The following is a 16,391-nucleotide window of genomic DNA, read 5'->3' as shown; positions in this document are numbered from 1 at the left end:
CAAGAGGCTGGAGTTCTTGCTCTTTCCATTATGTAGATGAAGAAACTGGGAAGATCGTGAACTTGCCGTGAGTCTCGGGGCTAAGGGCCGGGTTCAACCACCAACCCCAGAGAAATGACTCCAGGGTCCATGTTCTAGCGCAGGGACTTGTGGCGATTTGACAGTGACCCGCAGTGCGATGTGTTTGTGTGCCCTGCACACACACGTGCACACACACACCCCGAAACACAGTTTCCCAGACCGCCACTGAGCCCTCACCACCATGCAGGAGCTTACATTTTTTATTCTTACCTGTTTTGTTCTGTTCTAAATTCCAATGAAAAAAAATGTCCTCACAATCCACAGTTGATTTCATGACCTGCGATGCATTGCAGTTTGGACAACATGCTCTAGCCCACAGCTTGGTGGGCTTCCCAAACTGCTGCTTAATACTCTTTTCTGTTACATTCAAAGAACATTGATTGAGTGCCTATTGTATTCATAGATGCAGAAAGAACACAAAGAATATAAGATGTGCCCTTAGCCCAGGAATTTTTGTTAGTGAAGAGAAAGGGAAGAAGGTGAGTAAAAGGCTAAATATAACGCACACCAGAATGGAATAAGAAGAAAAGAGTGTTGTAAGCAACATTGCATGAAAGCCTAGGGCGCTTAATGCTGGCTCTAAATGTGTATGGATTTGACTAGTAGTGTCTAGTGTTTTCTGTGCTATGAAAATATTTAAAAAATTATGAAATGAATACACATGTCTCTGGTAAAGACTTTTAAGAGTAGAGTCCAAAGGAGATTTGAAGACCATGATATTCTGTGTATTTTTCTCAAAGCCCTGAAGGGGTCAAAATATTATTTTTATCTAGACATCTGTTTGTTCAGTGCAAGCCCCTGGATGATGTTAGCAAATTCAGTCATATTAAAGTATATCCATTAAAGGGATGCCTGGGTAGCTCAGTCAGTTAAACATTTGACTCTTGGCTCAGGCTCAGGTCATGATCTCAGGGTCATGAGATTGAGACCCACCGTCAGGCTCCACACTCCGCATGGAGTGGGCTTGAGATTTTCTTCCTCTGCCCCTCTCCCCCAGCTCTCTCTCTCTCAAAGTCAATAAAATCTTAAAAAAAAAAAACAAAGTACATCCACTAAAACGTTTTAAAATCAAAGAGCACCCGTTTAAAAAAAAGTTTACCATCAACTTCCCGAAGTAAAAGAATGCAACCATACAGACCACTTCATGAACCTGTATTAGGCGACAGCTCCTCAGGTGGAATGGAGAGGCTTCAAATAGAATTTGACAGAAAGCCTATGGACGCTGGGATAGAATGGGAATTATTAATAACTACTTGAGTTTTATATAGAGTTGTATGCAGATTAAAAAGATAACGTTTGAGTGGCGCCTGGGTGGTTTAGTCGGTTAAGCCTGTACCTTCAGGTCAGGTCCTGATCCCAGGTTCCTGGGATAGAGACGCTGGCAAGGGTGACAGGCTTCCTGCTCAGTGGGAAGTCTGCTCCCCACCCTCGTGCCCCTCCCCCACCCCTGCTCATGCTCTTGTGCTCATGCTCTCTCTCTCTCTCCCTCTCCTCCTCTCTCAAATAAAAAAATAAAATCTTTTTTAAAAAAGATAACATTTGAAAGCCCTTGGCACTGTGTCTGATAAACAGGAGGTGTTAATAGAAGATGGCAGTTAGAAGTTATTCCATGATATGGCTAAGTAGTAGTACATTTAAACCTTAGAAAACTTTCTTAAGCCCACTGTTTAGGGACTGCCTAGCAAAGTATGATATCATTTTTGGGATTAAGGACATTTTGAAATATTTTTCCATAGCTGTGATTGAAGTGGGGAAAAAAAAAAAAGAATCAATTTAAATAACTAAAAGCAGCCATGCCTTTCATTTTATGATCGTACGTTAGGATGTGCAATGATTTAAGATGGCCTATAGTGCTGTTGTCCCCTTCTTTTGCTCAGCATCCACGTGTTAAAATCACCCGGAGCTCTCCAACAGCCTGGTCTCCCCTCCAGAGATCCTGTTTTCATTGCTGGAGAGTGGGCCCAGACATGGGTCATTCTTAAGCTCCTAAGGTGATTCTGCCCGGTAGTCAGATTTGCAGTATCCTGCAGGTCTTAGTGTGCTAAGTGCTTGGTATGTAAGTATGTGTTTCTTACTAAGTGTGCTTAGGATGGTTTGATGATTAGCAACAAGCTCAAGTGCAGATACAACCTTAAAATGGGATTCTTCATTTGTTCCTTGGAGGCACATAGAGTCACCACCTTTCCTTGAGAACTGATTTAGAAAGGAAGATCTTAGGAGTCTTTGGGATAGGAAAGGGGGTTTTTGAACTGGGAAGATTAGAAGATTGGGGTGTGAAGACTACAAAGAGGAGCTCGAGTTCTTGTAGTTCTTTGAGAGGCTAAGGAGTTGCGTTTAAAAGTCACTTGCCCGCTCTGGGGATCAGTGCTCTCCTCCACTCCACCAGGTGCAGCAGCGGCTAGGAGAGGTGCTGGAAAGTTGTGTGGCTTCCTGAGTCGGGAAGAAAAGAAAGGGAGAAAGAGAACAAAAGAAAGGAGATGAAAGCAAACCTTGTTTGGATTTCTGCACCTCTTTGTTCTGTCTTTTCTTGACTTGTGGTGAGCAGTCTGTCCTTGTCCTTGTGTTCTTTCCTCACTGAGACTTTCTTCTTCCCATTTGCTGAATTTTTCTTACTGTCAGGAAATTATCCACGATGTGTCATTTCCATATCTTTTTTTTTTTTTTTTTGGTGGAGGGAGGAATTTGGTAGTGAAGTGAGTGTGTGTGTGTGTGTGTGTGTGTGTGTGTGCGTGCATGCGCACTGTTGTGGCGGGGAAGGAGAAGTAGCTGTGGTTGCTCTGGTCAGTGGTATTTGTAGGGATAGTACTTTCAGATTTTGAGAGGATCTCTGCCAAGATAAAAAAAAAAAAAGAACATTTTTGGGGCACCTGGGTGACTCAACAGAGGTTTAGGCCTCTGCCTTCGGCTCGGGTCATGATTTCAGGGTTCTGGGATCGAGCCCCGCATCGGGCTCTCTGCTCAACAGGGAGCCTGCTTCCTGCCTCTTTCTCTGCCTGCCTGTCTGCCTACTTGGGATCTCCGTCTGTCAAATAAATAAAATCTTAAAAAAAACCATTTTTATGACAAATGATTATGTTTAAAAGGATAAGAAATAATAATGTACATTAAAATTGCTACATGCCAGGCACTGTGCTAAGTACTTTATGTAAAGTAACTCATGTCATCATCATAATAGTCTGGTGAAGTAAATACTATCATCCCTTCCTCTATGGATGGAGAAAGTAAGGCACATAGATATCGCAGTAACTTGCTGAAGGTCACACTCTTGGCTCTTATCAGAGGTGGGATGTGCAAACAAGCTCACATTCTTATCCTTTATGCTAAAACTTGTAGAATATAGATCTTCCTGTATTTTTAGATATAAATATCTGTGTATGTACTTGTATGAAGCTATAGCTATTGACATAACAGAAAAGTGGAAATTCCACTAACCACTTTTGGGGACCTCACAATACCATTCCTAGAAGATCCCAGCTTCTCTCCCACTGCCTTCCTCAAATTGAGAGATTCCTTGACTAACGTGAACAAATCACTAGGTGATGCCATCATTCTGCGGCAGATTTATTAGAATTATCACCGTCTAGCAGCGGCATCATCATCATCATTAGAATCTGCTCAGAGTTTCACCTGCCAACCGCATGCCTGCTCTGCTGGGGACTGCAGAGGCTGGGGACTGCAGATGCCCTCTGTTGGGGCATGTGACTTGGACCCAGAGAGGTGGGGTGACCAGTTTTGCATCGACTGCCTGGAGGTTTTTGGAGCTGCTTCTCCTCAGGTTTTGGCTGGGCTGTTGTGCTAGAGAAGGGTGGCATTATGGGTGATTGAGTGTTCTCTACAAGTAGTGTGCCCGGGCTTGGCCATTTGGGTCAGACGGAGAAAGAGAGGAAAAATTTTCTCTCTTCTGGCTGGCAATGGGTGCTTGCTCTCTCTGGAGGCACAAGGGTGGAACTCTGCTCATTCTCCAGCCGGAAACCAGCCAGCAGATTTTGGGGAGCTGGCACATCAAAGTGTGGGGTTGGTAGCATGGCCACCACCAGTGGGGACAGAGCCAAGTGTCACAAATGAAAAGAGAGCAGGCAATCGTCCATTCCTTTGTTCTCCCTCTGCGTGCTGGGGTAGTTAAAAAATAAAAACCGTGCTCTCCTGAGAAGGTCCAATTATTCTGCTCTCTTGTTTTGTCAAGTTAGGATTCTTTGGAGAGGGATGCTTACTTGTTTATAGCCTTCCAATTCACTAGGGCACATTAACATGTTGGAGGTTGTTTTTTGAGTCGATACACTCTCTGACGCTATGTTCTCCTGTTTTCGTTAAAAAAAAAACAACAACAAAACTTTGGCAAACCTTCAGAGAAATGGACGTAATCATCTTTTAAATTTTGTATCATAGATAATGATCCCCTTTTGCGCCTTCTCAAACATTTTATAGAAAATCAAGAAAATACTTTTGTCATAGCCATCACTCCTATAGCAATTTTTGCTTTGGATCAGTGGAGCTTTGGGGGTAAATAAGTTTTGTCCTTGGCCATGTTATAGATGACAGGGCTGAGCCGGAAGAGCAGAAAAGTACCGGTGACTGCACTGGGGCCAGCGGGGTCAGGTAAAATGTGCTTCTGTCTCCCACTTCGTCCCCGGCTTTTAACCTCTTCTCTCCCTCGCCTGTCTTCCTTCTCCGCTGGGAAAGAAGATGTGATGGCTGGTCAGAGGTTGTTCTCTCTTGTAGGACAGTGGTTCTCAACTCTGACTGCACAATGGAAGGACAGAAAAGGTCAGGCTCTATCCCAGAGCAGTGTGTGTGTGTGTGGGGGGGCATCCATCGCAGATGGATGATTAAACTCCCCAGATGATTCCAGTCAAGGACTGCAGTGGTTGGGTAGCCATTTTCAGAGTGTGTCTGTGGATGACCTCCGTTAGAATCACAGGGTGATTTTTAAAAAATGCAATTTCTGAGGTTCTAACACACTAAAAATGCTTAGGCCTTGAACCTGCAATAAAAGGAAACTAAAATCTGGTAGGAAACATGATTTTTGAATGATTCAAGTTGGAATCTGGTAATATCCAGATCTTGGTTTAAATGTTCTAAATATTAAGAGATAACTAAAGATTAAAAAGTCTTAGAGGGGTGCCTGGGTGGCTCAGTGGGTTAAAACCTCTGCCTTTAGCTTGGGTCATGATCCCAGGGTCCTGGGATCGAGCCCCGCATCGGGCTTTCTGCGCAGCAGGGAGCCTGCTTCCCTTCCTCTCTCTCTCTCTGCCTACCTCTCTGCCTACTTGTGATCTCTGTTTGTCAAATAAATAAATAAAATCTTTAAAAAAAATAAAAAGTCTTAGAAACCCTAGATTTAAATATGATTCAGTAACTAGTTGCTATGAAACTCTCACGTGAGTAACTAGTAACTACTTCTTGAAGAGGCTATCAAGTGATCAGGAATCCTTTATGGTTTTAAAGTAATGGCTAACATTTATTAAACCTTTTTACTGCATGCTAGGCACTGAGGTTTGCACTTGAAGTTCACTGTTATCCCATTTTAAGATGAGAAAAGTGGGGCTCAGAGATATTAAGTAATTGGCTCAAAAACACATGGTAAGTAGCATAGACTAGGTTAGAAGCCAAATGTATATGTGTAATAACAAAGCTCCTGAAATTCTGTAACCACATATTGGAAAAATTTCCCTCTTCCTCTCCACCCCATCTTTATGGTAAAATTAAGAGGAATAAAGAGAAGCTATTATGCAATTGAAAATGTTAACTTGCTACATATCATTTTCTTTACATCCTTCTTATGTATAGACATAAAACATCCAGACACCATGATGTGCTCCAGAAACCCTGAATTTACGTTTCCTTTTCATCACTTAGATTCTTCTTTTATGATGTGTGGTCACTCCTGCACCTGAAGAGAAAGCAGCTTTGCTTTCTGTTACTCCTTTGTTCGAGGAGCTACATGTTGAAATAAGCAACACATCATCTCCTGATTTCATTTCCTTAGTATAACCTGTTTTCTAGGTTCAAAGTCTGGGCATGTGTGTTGGGGGAGTGTGCATGGGGAGGACTACTGGCCCCGGGGAGGAGCCTCACCTGGGTGGAAGACCTTCTACAAAGATTGTCGATTTTGCCTCCAGATCAGATCATATATCTGGTGATTGTAACTGTGTGTGTGTTTTCAGAATTATTTTTTTCCTGCATAAAGTCAGCTTTATTGAGGTATAATTTACCTATAGTAAAATTTGATGGTTAAAAGTGTATAATATAATGAATTTTGACAAATATATACAGTTGGAGTTTACATTAAGTTTTTAATAAAACTTTATGAAAAATGTAACCCATGTACCCTATAATGCATATTTAAAGTTTGTTTGATTGTTTTTAGTATATTCACAGACTTGTGCAACCATCATCAGAATTTTTTTTTTTTTTTAAGATTTTATTTATTTATTTGACAGACAGAGATCACAAGTAGGCAGAGAGGCAGGCAGAGAGGAAGGGAAACATGCTCTCTGCTGAGCAGAGAGCCCAAGGCAGGGCTCAATCCCAGGACTCTGGGATCATGACCTGAGCCGAAGGCAGAGGCTTTAACCCACTGAGCCACCCAGGCACCCCAGAATTAATTCTGAAACACTTTCTTCACCCCAGAGAGAAACTTCATACCCATTAGTAGTCACTTCCTGTCCCCCCTACCAAACCTCCTAAACCTAGGCAACCCCTAATCTACTTCCTGTCTCTAGATTCCCTATTCCGGAAGTTTCATATAGATGAGAATCCTGTAATATGTGGTCTTTTGTGTTTGGCTCCTTTCATTTAGCATCATGTTTTTAAGGTTCATCATGTGGGAACATGAACCAGCGCTTCTCCCCTTTAGACCACATTTCAGTCATCCAGTCATCAGTGGATGGACATTTGGGTGGTTCGCACTTTTTTGGCTGATAGCATTAATTTTTAAAGTGTAAACTTCTAACAGATATCTTGATTTCTCTCACCTCATTTTGGCTTTTTTTTTTTCCATATTTAATATACCAGAAGTCTGAAATGGCTTATTTCTTTTAACTTCTGAGACAGTCCGATTAAGGCCACCACAATTGAGTTCACGGTGGTATTAAAGTTGTTATTTGGAGTTGGCTTCCTTTTATAGCTCTGCCATTTTGTAGAAAATGCTTACAGAATTGTAAATATAGAAATCTGTGTGTGTGTCTGTGTGTGTATAAAATAAGGCTATCTCAATATGACTTTACAAAGAGTTTTAATAGTTTTCTAGAAAGACAACAAGGTGGATTCTTTTTCTTTTCTTTTAAAAACGACCTTGATCTGGGGCTAATAATACATTATATGCTTATAAAAAAAGTTTATATATGTAAAAAAAAAAAGACCTTGATATATAACTAAGTTTATTTTACTTCAGAAGAGAAATCATAAGCTGTACTGATTATGACCTGTCATTGGAAAGTGACAAAATTCATCCACTGACTATAACGTTTAAAGGACTAACATTGGTGTTAATGTGTCTGTGTTCACTAACATATGAATCACCAAGTGGAGTAGATTCACTTCAAAGTTTATATTATTGGCTCAGAGGGAATTTCTACTATTCTAAATCTTTATGCCACTCCCAAGTAACCAAAAATCAGTCATAAGTGTGTTGACTCTTTTGCAAGTGATGAGTACACATGCTGCACTTTTTGCTCCTTAGACACTGTAGAACGAAGCTACTTGAGAATAGGAAAGTGAAAGGTGGCGTCACAGGCGAGCTGGAGGCAAACTCGAGCGCCGGCCACAGGCATAAATACTTGTACCTCTGAACTGCCTCTCTTGTGCTCGTGTCCCATTAAATAGAATTTAATTAACTTACATTTGAATTATGAGCCTCAGTATATATTAAAGGGTATTTTTTTTAACCTATGTATTTTTAGAATTCCCAAATAATTATTTCCTTGTCTTCATTTTTCTTCATTTTTATTAAAACAAAGAATGATATATTTACTCATTTTTTTTAATGAAAATTCCCCCCATTCCCCCCCCCCCCCAATTTCCAGCATTCCTGGACCCAAACTGCAGGGGTGGAGGATCCGTGATGGATGTTTGGGAAAGCAGAAGTCACCATTGGGAAAGCGCGATGTCAGTGCTAGAACTGCTTCCCACAGAGCAGTAGTTTATGAAACTTGTTACTTGCGTTGGAGTCAGAACCAAAACGTAATATCCAGTAACTTTCGAATGTGTTTTACTCTAAGAGCTTTGTGATACAGGTCCGTTGATTTTATCCAGGAGTTGTGCCAAGTGTACCATAATCTATTTTAAAAATATTTTAAAATAATTTGAAAACATTTTCATTACCCCAGAAAGAAATCTCGTGCCCTTGACAGTCCACGCTCATGCCCACTGTCAAGCGCTTCTCAACAGTGGCTGCCATGTTTTCCTCCCCAACAGTGGCGTGCTAGGGTTTCAGTTTGCCTCATCTTGGCCTGTGGTTTAGAGCCTTTCATTTAACAAGAGTAGCATCAATGTAACTGAGGAAAGTCACAAAGCCCAGACTTAGACTTCTGACGCAGCTGATGGATGACCAGGTCAAGACAAAACCAGCCTGGAATCAACCATTTCCCCCACCAGGGGGTAGTCATGTGATCCTAGGCTCTTAATTTAAAAAAAAAAAAAAAAAAAAAAGTGTTTCTGCACCAAGTAATTTGACAGTGATTGAGATGAAAAAAAAGGAAAAAAGTTCTCTTTTACCTCCTATGATTTGAGCGAAAAATGTATCTAGGAATCTTCACTGAGATATAGGTGACACTGAAAAGGAGTAGGGTGGCCGGGTTATGGACATGGGGGAGCATATGTGCTATGGTGAGTGCTGTGAGTTGTGTAAGACTGATGATGCACAGACCTGTACCCCTGAAGCAAATAATACATTATCTGTTAATAAATATGAATAAATAAATAAATAAATGCTTTCTGGTATAAAAGCTTAAAAAATGGGTCATTAACAAATTATTATTGTGGGGGGAACAAAGGCAAGAGGGACCATCAACTGAAAGTAAGATCAATTGTAAATCACTCCCAATTTGGCAAAAAATTGTATAGTATGTGTGTATACACTTCAGGGACAAAAAGCTTCTATGTCAACAGTGAATGTTCATAAATGTCAAATATGCAGTTCTGGGATCCTATATGTGGAGAATAGACATTTTCAGCCAGTGGATGCTTAAGGAAATAACAAAGGATTGGCAGTACTTGAACAGAACTAAATGCAGTCTAAGGTATTAGAGCTTAATCACCATGAGTGAAATGTAGACTTTCATCAACAGTTGGAATTTGCCTTTGACGAAACAAATTCTAGAGTTAAGAGATATACTGTCCTTTATACTATAATAATCTGATTTTCTTGAGTAATAATATGTTGCTATGGTGAGTTTTATCTACACTCCAAACAAGGTTTATAATATGTAGAACATATTTAATGTTTAAATTAAAAATAAGAGCACTTAAATGATAAGTTAACATTAATTTTGTGATGTTCCCTTAGATTGTAGTGTGACAAAGAATGGTCTTCTCAAAATGGCTTGTAATTTTGAGTTTTATAAGGTGTCTTGTGATGCAAAGTCTGGGTGTGTGAACACTCTGATTAAAAAAGATTCCAAATTTTCAAAGAATGTACTAGAATATGCTACAATGTGTGTGTTTCCTAGAAGCATACTTTCCTACAGTTATATGAGTAAGAGCCCCAAACTTTGAATATACTCATGGAACACTAGTCCACATAAAACAACATTCTTTGATGTTACAGAGCTTGTTATTTTTTAGGACCCCAAAATCCATCACTTAGATAATCATATTATCTAGTATAATAATAATTATTATTATTAAATATTAAATAAATATTATAAAATATAAATGTTAAATTATTAAATAAATATTATAATAATGGGTTATTAATGCCAGCATATATTATGTAAAATATGAAAAAAAAATCCTATCTTGGGGTTATAGGTATAGGCTTCCTGAGATACTTTCTTCTTCAATTTCAACTGAGAGTGCTACTTTTCTAATCTTGTTTTCCTCTGTGAGTCCTCTAAGACCTGCCTTCTTTACCTTCCACCAAACGTAGCAGGCCTATCCTGATTCCACACCCAGGTGCATGTTGTTTTTCTTGCCAGAGCCAAGCTTTCCTGAATCTCTCCATTGTTCTTTGGGAACCTACTTCATAAGGCCTTCCACTCCTGACTTCATTTCCCTCTGACTCCCAGACATTTAATAGCTGGCCACCTCTTTGGAACTCAAAGATCATATGCTACCTTAAGTTCATGTCATAGTTCTTCTGAGTTCACTTGGTATCTAGGGAAATATAATTTAATTTGTAAATGATCAAAAAACTTGTTGTGTAAAAATGCCTTTTATAATGCTGCATTTCTGTAGATATTAGTGTAAGTGTGCTTAGTGGAAATTTCAGTTAATTTGAAGTTTTTATTTAAATAATGCCAGAGAAGAGATTGTTACCATATATGGAGTCACAAGATATGAAGGAAGGATAATTAATTTCAGAAAAAAGTATGACATATCTATATTTACCATATTATGTGGTCATAGACCATATTCCTAAACTTGCTCTTTGGCCCAAATGGAACCAAGTGGGGTATAGAAAGTTAAAATAATCAATTTGAAATTATGGCGTACTCAAATTTATTTAGTCTGTTCTAAGTAAAAGAAACAAACACCAGCTAACTTCACAAATAATTTTTTGGGTTTGCTCATGGCGTGAAATGAAAGCCTGGAGAAACCAATCTTGGGTATCCCCTAGGTAGTCAAGGTAGTAGGAACTGACAGAAGGTCTCTTCAGTGTACTATCTTTGGAATCAATAAACTTCAAATGTCTGTTTTTTTCCTTATGGCATTTCACCTAAGATTCAGAAACCTGGGAGAGAGGTCCTGTTGCCCTTGCTTGGGTTAGGTACAGTCCTATGGGTCAAGATCAAGGAATCTTAATCAGCAGTCTTACCAACTGTCTACCTATAGAGAAGATCCAAGTCTCCTACAGGAAATTGGGAGCCATTACAGAAAGGGGGAGAAATAAAGATTAGTCTATTTGTGAAATCAACTTGCAGAATATATAATGTCAGAGAAATAGCAGCTGAGACACACCTAAGGAATAGAGGGACCTGTAGGAGGAAGTTATTCGTTACCCTGGCAGAAAACAAGAAATCACGAAATGGTATTTTCCAGCATGTTCTATTGAGACTACATGTATATCAAACTATAAGACAATTAAAGATTAGAAGCTGTTAGCCAACTCGTTATAAAAACTTGTCTTTCTAGTCAGAGTTGATATACATGGGAGCTTTGTATTTCAAAGGTTGTTCTCCCAAATATTTATGGTGAGACGAATTCTCTGGCTCTTGTCCTATGTGTTGAAATGTCACCCTAGGCAAAGCAAAGTAAAGCAAGACCAATGTATTTTGTGTATAAAAGCATTTCTGTCTCTTGAAGTGTGCACACTGGCAAGGAAGATTCTCCTCACCCATTCACTTTCCCCACCCTCCAGAAAATACTGGCTTTCTTCGCGATTCTGGTGTTTTGCCTATGTAATTGTGTACTTTTCCTGAAGTTCTGTAATTTGAAGATTTAAATAAACAACAGTCTCATATGCATTTGTTCTTAGATAGCCTTTTAGTCTCTCTAGCTGTTTGGCTATTGCTATCATATAGTACCTAGTTTAGGGAATCAAGATGATATTTTCTTTAAAAGGAATTTTGACCAAGAAAAATGGCAAAGTACCCAATTGTCATTAGAAGGACCAGCATTATATTATTTGCTTTTATAGTAGAGTCGGTACTAGAAAGAGTTAATTTCTGATGGTTATTTCAAAAGATTTAGATATTTGGAAGTTTGCAGAATTCTGTCTGCTAACACAATCATTTGGTCTGAGAGGCTGGCCTTTAGACTCTGCAGTTTTGTGTTCAAGTTGTAACATCTTCCAGTTTTCAGTTATGAAATACTGAAAGTTAATTTATACAAAGGCCTGTGGCAGGTGGTGATGTGATTTTTGCCTAGTGTTCTGAATGTCAAAGTGAAGGCATTAACTGAAGCCCAGATAAATTGGTGGGTGTAACTATGATTCTCTTAAGATAGCCAAATGCTCCACCATCTAATTAGGGACATGCACGAATGGCTGAATGATATTGTCTACTGTCTTTAGCTATTATCTGATGAAACCACTGCCAAGGGAATGGCTTAGAAAAACCTGCGGTCAAAGAAGACTCTGTTGAAACTGTAAACCTGACATGGTACAGGGACATAGGAAGTGTAGATTAAGTGGGAAGCCTTGCTGGGGCAGGGAAGTTGAGATTTGGCCCTCCAAATCCGTTGCCATGTAAACTGTTTTAGAACTTTGGAAGAAGCTATATTTTCAAAGTCTTTTAAAATAGTACTTTGATTAAAAAAATTGAGTAAAAATTAAAAACGAAAAGAAAAATCTCACTTATCAATTTAAAAATCTTTCCCCTGTCCCCCAAATAGGCTGATATAATCAAAATAGTGCATGAACCAAGGATGATTTAATCCAATAATTCAAGGATGGTTCAAGGTAGAAAATAGAGATTTTTAGGGGCGCCTGGGTGCCTCAGTTGGCTTAAGCGTCTGCCTTCGGCTCAGGTCATGATCCTGGGATCCTGGAATTGAGCTTCACATCTGCCTCCCTGCTCAGTGGGGAACCTGCTTTCTCCTCTGCCTGCTGCTCCCCTCTGCTTGTGCTTTCTCTCTTTCTGACAAAGAAAGGAAAAGAAAAGAAAAGAAAGTACAGATTTTATTACATTTAAAGTTCTGTGGAGGAGATCATAATCATCTCCCTGTGTACCAGAAATGCATTTGATAAAACATAGTAAACATTCTTTATAAGAACACTCAAAGTTAGGGAAATAGATACATTTTCTTAATTTTGTGAAATAAATTGATTTAAGCCCCAGAGGCAGCACCTTGGCATTTGAAGGTGTTCTGACTAAGTTAGGAGCCAGACAGAGACATATACCCTCATTATTTGACATTATCCTGTATACCCTGTTTGATGCAAAGGCAAAAGAAGGAAATTTGAAGTATAAAAATTCAAAATAAAAATGTAAAACTATTACTGTTAGTAGATGATTGTGGAACTTTATTGTATTATATATTGTATATACCCAAGAGAATTGTTCAAACATCTGAGGCAAATGAGAGAATTTAGTAAGGGAGTAGGACACAAAATTAACATACAGACATCAATAACTTTTACACACACAAACAAAAGATAAATAACCCCAATTATAATATTAGCAAAAAGAATAGAATACTTAAAATTACCTTAAACTTAGTAACTAAACTAATGTGGTAATGGTGAGTGAATACGCAGATCGATGGAGCAGAATGGATAATCCCGAAATACACCTGTATATACATACCCAAGAACTAGATAAGAATTACAGATGGCTTTTCATCTATGAGATGACACACAACATTCAAGGAAAGCTGAAAAATGCAAGTTAAATCTATAATGAAATACTGTTCTACAGTTACCATATTGGCAAAAATCCAAAAGTTTTATGACACGTGGCAAATTGCCGGGGATGACATAAATTGCTTTAATCCCTTGAAGCCAATTTTGTAATACCAGTTACAACTACAGTGTATATCGTTTTGACTCAGCAATTCCTCTTTTAGGTTTTACCTAACAGATATGCATATATGCAAAAAGATATATGTATATGTAAGGTTATTCACTGCAGAGTTGTTTTCATTGTAAACCACAAGGAACTGGTTGAATTAAGAGAAAGTCTTATACTGAAACACAGGGCAGCACAAAGAAGAGAATAAGGAAGGTCACTATGCATCGATGGGAAAGATCTTCAGGATATTTTCCAAGTGAAAAAAAGAAAGACATATACAGATACATACGTCTATATGTATATATATATCATGCTATTTTTCTGTGTAAAAAATAGAGGAAAGCTATATATGAGTTATCAATATATGCATAAACAAACTCTAGAAGGATATAAAAGAAACAAGAAGCACTGATTTCCTGTGGAGGATATGGGAGTTAGGTGGGAAACAGGTAGGTGTGGATTATGTACCTTTGACCCCTCTTTTTCATTCTTGAACTAGATAATAACCCAGATAATAAACTAGATAATATATGATAACAATAGCCAAACACCTCAAGAGACTAAAAGGCTGTGTAATGTTTTGCCTATTTGGTAACTAAATAAACAAGTGTGCAACCATATGGTGAGATACTTCGTGCTTAATTAAGAAAAAAAATGACTAAGGATGCTGTCTATGTATTGATAGGGAAAAATCTTGGGGATGAGACAAGGTTTGGAATAGAATGTACAATATGCTATTATTTGTCAAAAAAGAGGAAACGTCCCTGTACATTCGTGAAGAAAGTCTGGGAGGATACTCAAGTTGGTAGATGTTGTGATGTGCTGCCAGTTCCCCTCCAGACTCCGTTTGGGACTGAGAGAGAGATTCCTTGCCCTAGCTGCACACAGTACTGTTGGCAGGGTGCCTTCAGCTGATAGCCCTACAGAAATGATTGCCTCATTTGAAGGGAGCTCCCTCACCTATGGTCATGCCCACTCCCTGGATGGTCTGAACCCGGTGAATGACCAACATGGGAGTGTGATGGGCCAACTCTCTATGCCTAACTCAGAGCAACTCTGAAGGGCATCCCAGCTTTAGAAGTTCCTTTCCTTGACACTACATGGCTGCATATCTTTTTCCTCTCCGGCCTATTACCTTCCAATAGAAAAGAATAGTTCTAAAAAACTTTCTTCTTGTTAAGAATCTTCTTCCTGGGGAAGCCAACATGTGGCAAGAGACCAAACCTGGTGAATGGGGACCAGGTGTTCAGATTGTGCCTTTTTGCAATTAAAAAATTTCTTTTGAACCATGTGGATGTATTCTTTACTCAAATCAAGAGTAAAAATTTTAAAGTTAACTTGACATGTCAGTGATATTTTATACTTTTCCATGTGTATTTTTAAAGAAGACTTTTATGACTTAATTTAGGAGGAAATATTTTTTTTTAAATATTTTATTTATTTATTTGACAGAGAGAGAGGTCACAAGTAGGCAGAGAGGCAGGCAGAGAGAGAGGGAGAAACAGGCTCCTCACTGAGCAGAGAGCCTGATGCGGGCCTCGATCCCAGGACCCTGAGATCATGACCTGAGCCGAAGGCAGAGGCTTAAACCGCTGAGCCACCAGGCGCCCCAGGAGGAAATATTTTTAATCCAAAATACTGTGCCCGACCACACTCTAAATATGTTTTTCTCCTTTTTTTTTTTTCACTTAGGACCTACAGAAGAACACTTCCTTCATCTCTTACCTACGATGGAATTTAAAAAGTCACCTGATGGTGGATGGGGCTGGGTGATTGTTCTTGTCTCCTTTTTCACTCAGTTTTTGTGTTATGGATCACCATTGGCTGTTGGAGTCTTGTACATAGAATGGCTGGACATCTTTGGTGAAGGAAAAGGAAAAACAGCCTGGGTCGGATCCCTTGCAAGTGGAGTTGGCTTGCTTGCAAGTAAGTGGATACATGTATGCTTCTCCTCAGTCCCATATTGTTGAATTAAATTTGCTGCCTCACGAACACTGTGCAAAGCATAGAAAGCTATATATATATTTTTAAGTATAACATATTTCCCTGCCTTCATTGAGATTTTAGTACCTTTTCACTATAATAAATCTATGTGAAAATACAGGGATCTAGAAGATTGTCATTCATCTCTTTATCCATTTATTTGCTGTTATATGCCAGTCAGTGTGCTAGATTCTGGATATAAAAAGATGACAGTAAACACACTGTTCCTGCCCTGAAGAGACTCACAGGGAGATGAGGGCATAGATCCAGGCATGTCCAGTGAATTCTGGTAACCAGAGGACCACGTGATGTCGGGCAGTACTAAGCAGATACTGTATAATTCAAAGTTAGTCCTCTGCAATTTAGGCACACTGTGATCAAATTGTATGAACATCATTTGAGTCCCCTTTATAAGAGAAGTGTGACGTGGCAAGGGATTTTCCCATCTCACAATGGTGATGCTATTCAGAATTGATGCAGTGTTATGCATGATGTAGATGTGATATATTTTGTCTTCAAAGGCTTTTTATAATGTCTCCAAGAGTAATGTTCTTCATAAACATTTATATATGATACAATGTGATTCCTGTCATCTTTAGAAAGAACAATAGAGGGTTTTAATTTACCTTTAAAGGATGAAAATCATATGGCACTTCTATTTCTGAAGTAATAGTTTGAACTCTGCAGCAGTGTTTAATGATCATGTAATTTACATGG

General features: G+C 39.0%; 1 protein-coding gene across 2 annotated transcripts in view; it reads left to right on the top strand.

The window, feature by feature from the left end:
- SLC16A9 (solute carrier family 16 member 9) overlaps window positions 1-16,391 on the top strand; it is a 51,685-nt gene that overhangs the window by 7,707 nt on the left and 27,587 nt on the right. For both annotated transcript variants that reach the window (XM_046027849.1, XM_046027850.1), the window contains exon 2: window positions 15,384-15,617. In XM_046027849.1, coding sequence (XP_045883805.1) covers window positions 15,422-15,617 — 196 coding nt within the window. In that variant the 5' untranslated portion in view covers window positions 15,384-15,421. The remainder of the gene's footprint in view (window positions 1-15,383; window positions 15,618-16,391) is intronic.

The sequence above is a fragment of the Meles meles genome, chromosome 13 (assembly GCF_922984935.1).
Source record: "Meles meles chromosome 13, mMelMel3.1 paternal haplotype, whole genome shotgun sequence".
NCBI classification, from domain to species: domain Eukaryota; kingdom Metazoa; phylum Chordata; class Mammalia; order Carnivora; family Mustelidae; genus Meles; species Meles meles.
Note: the sequence above shows the minus strand (reverse complement) of the source record. Positions and strands in the feature narration are given on the sequence as shown.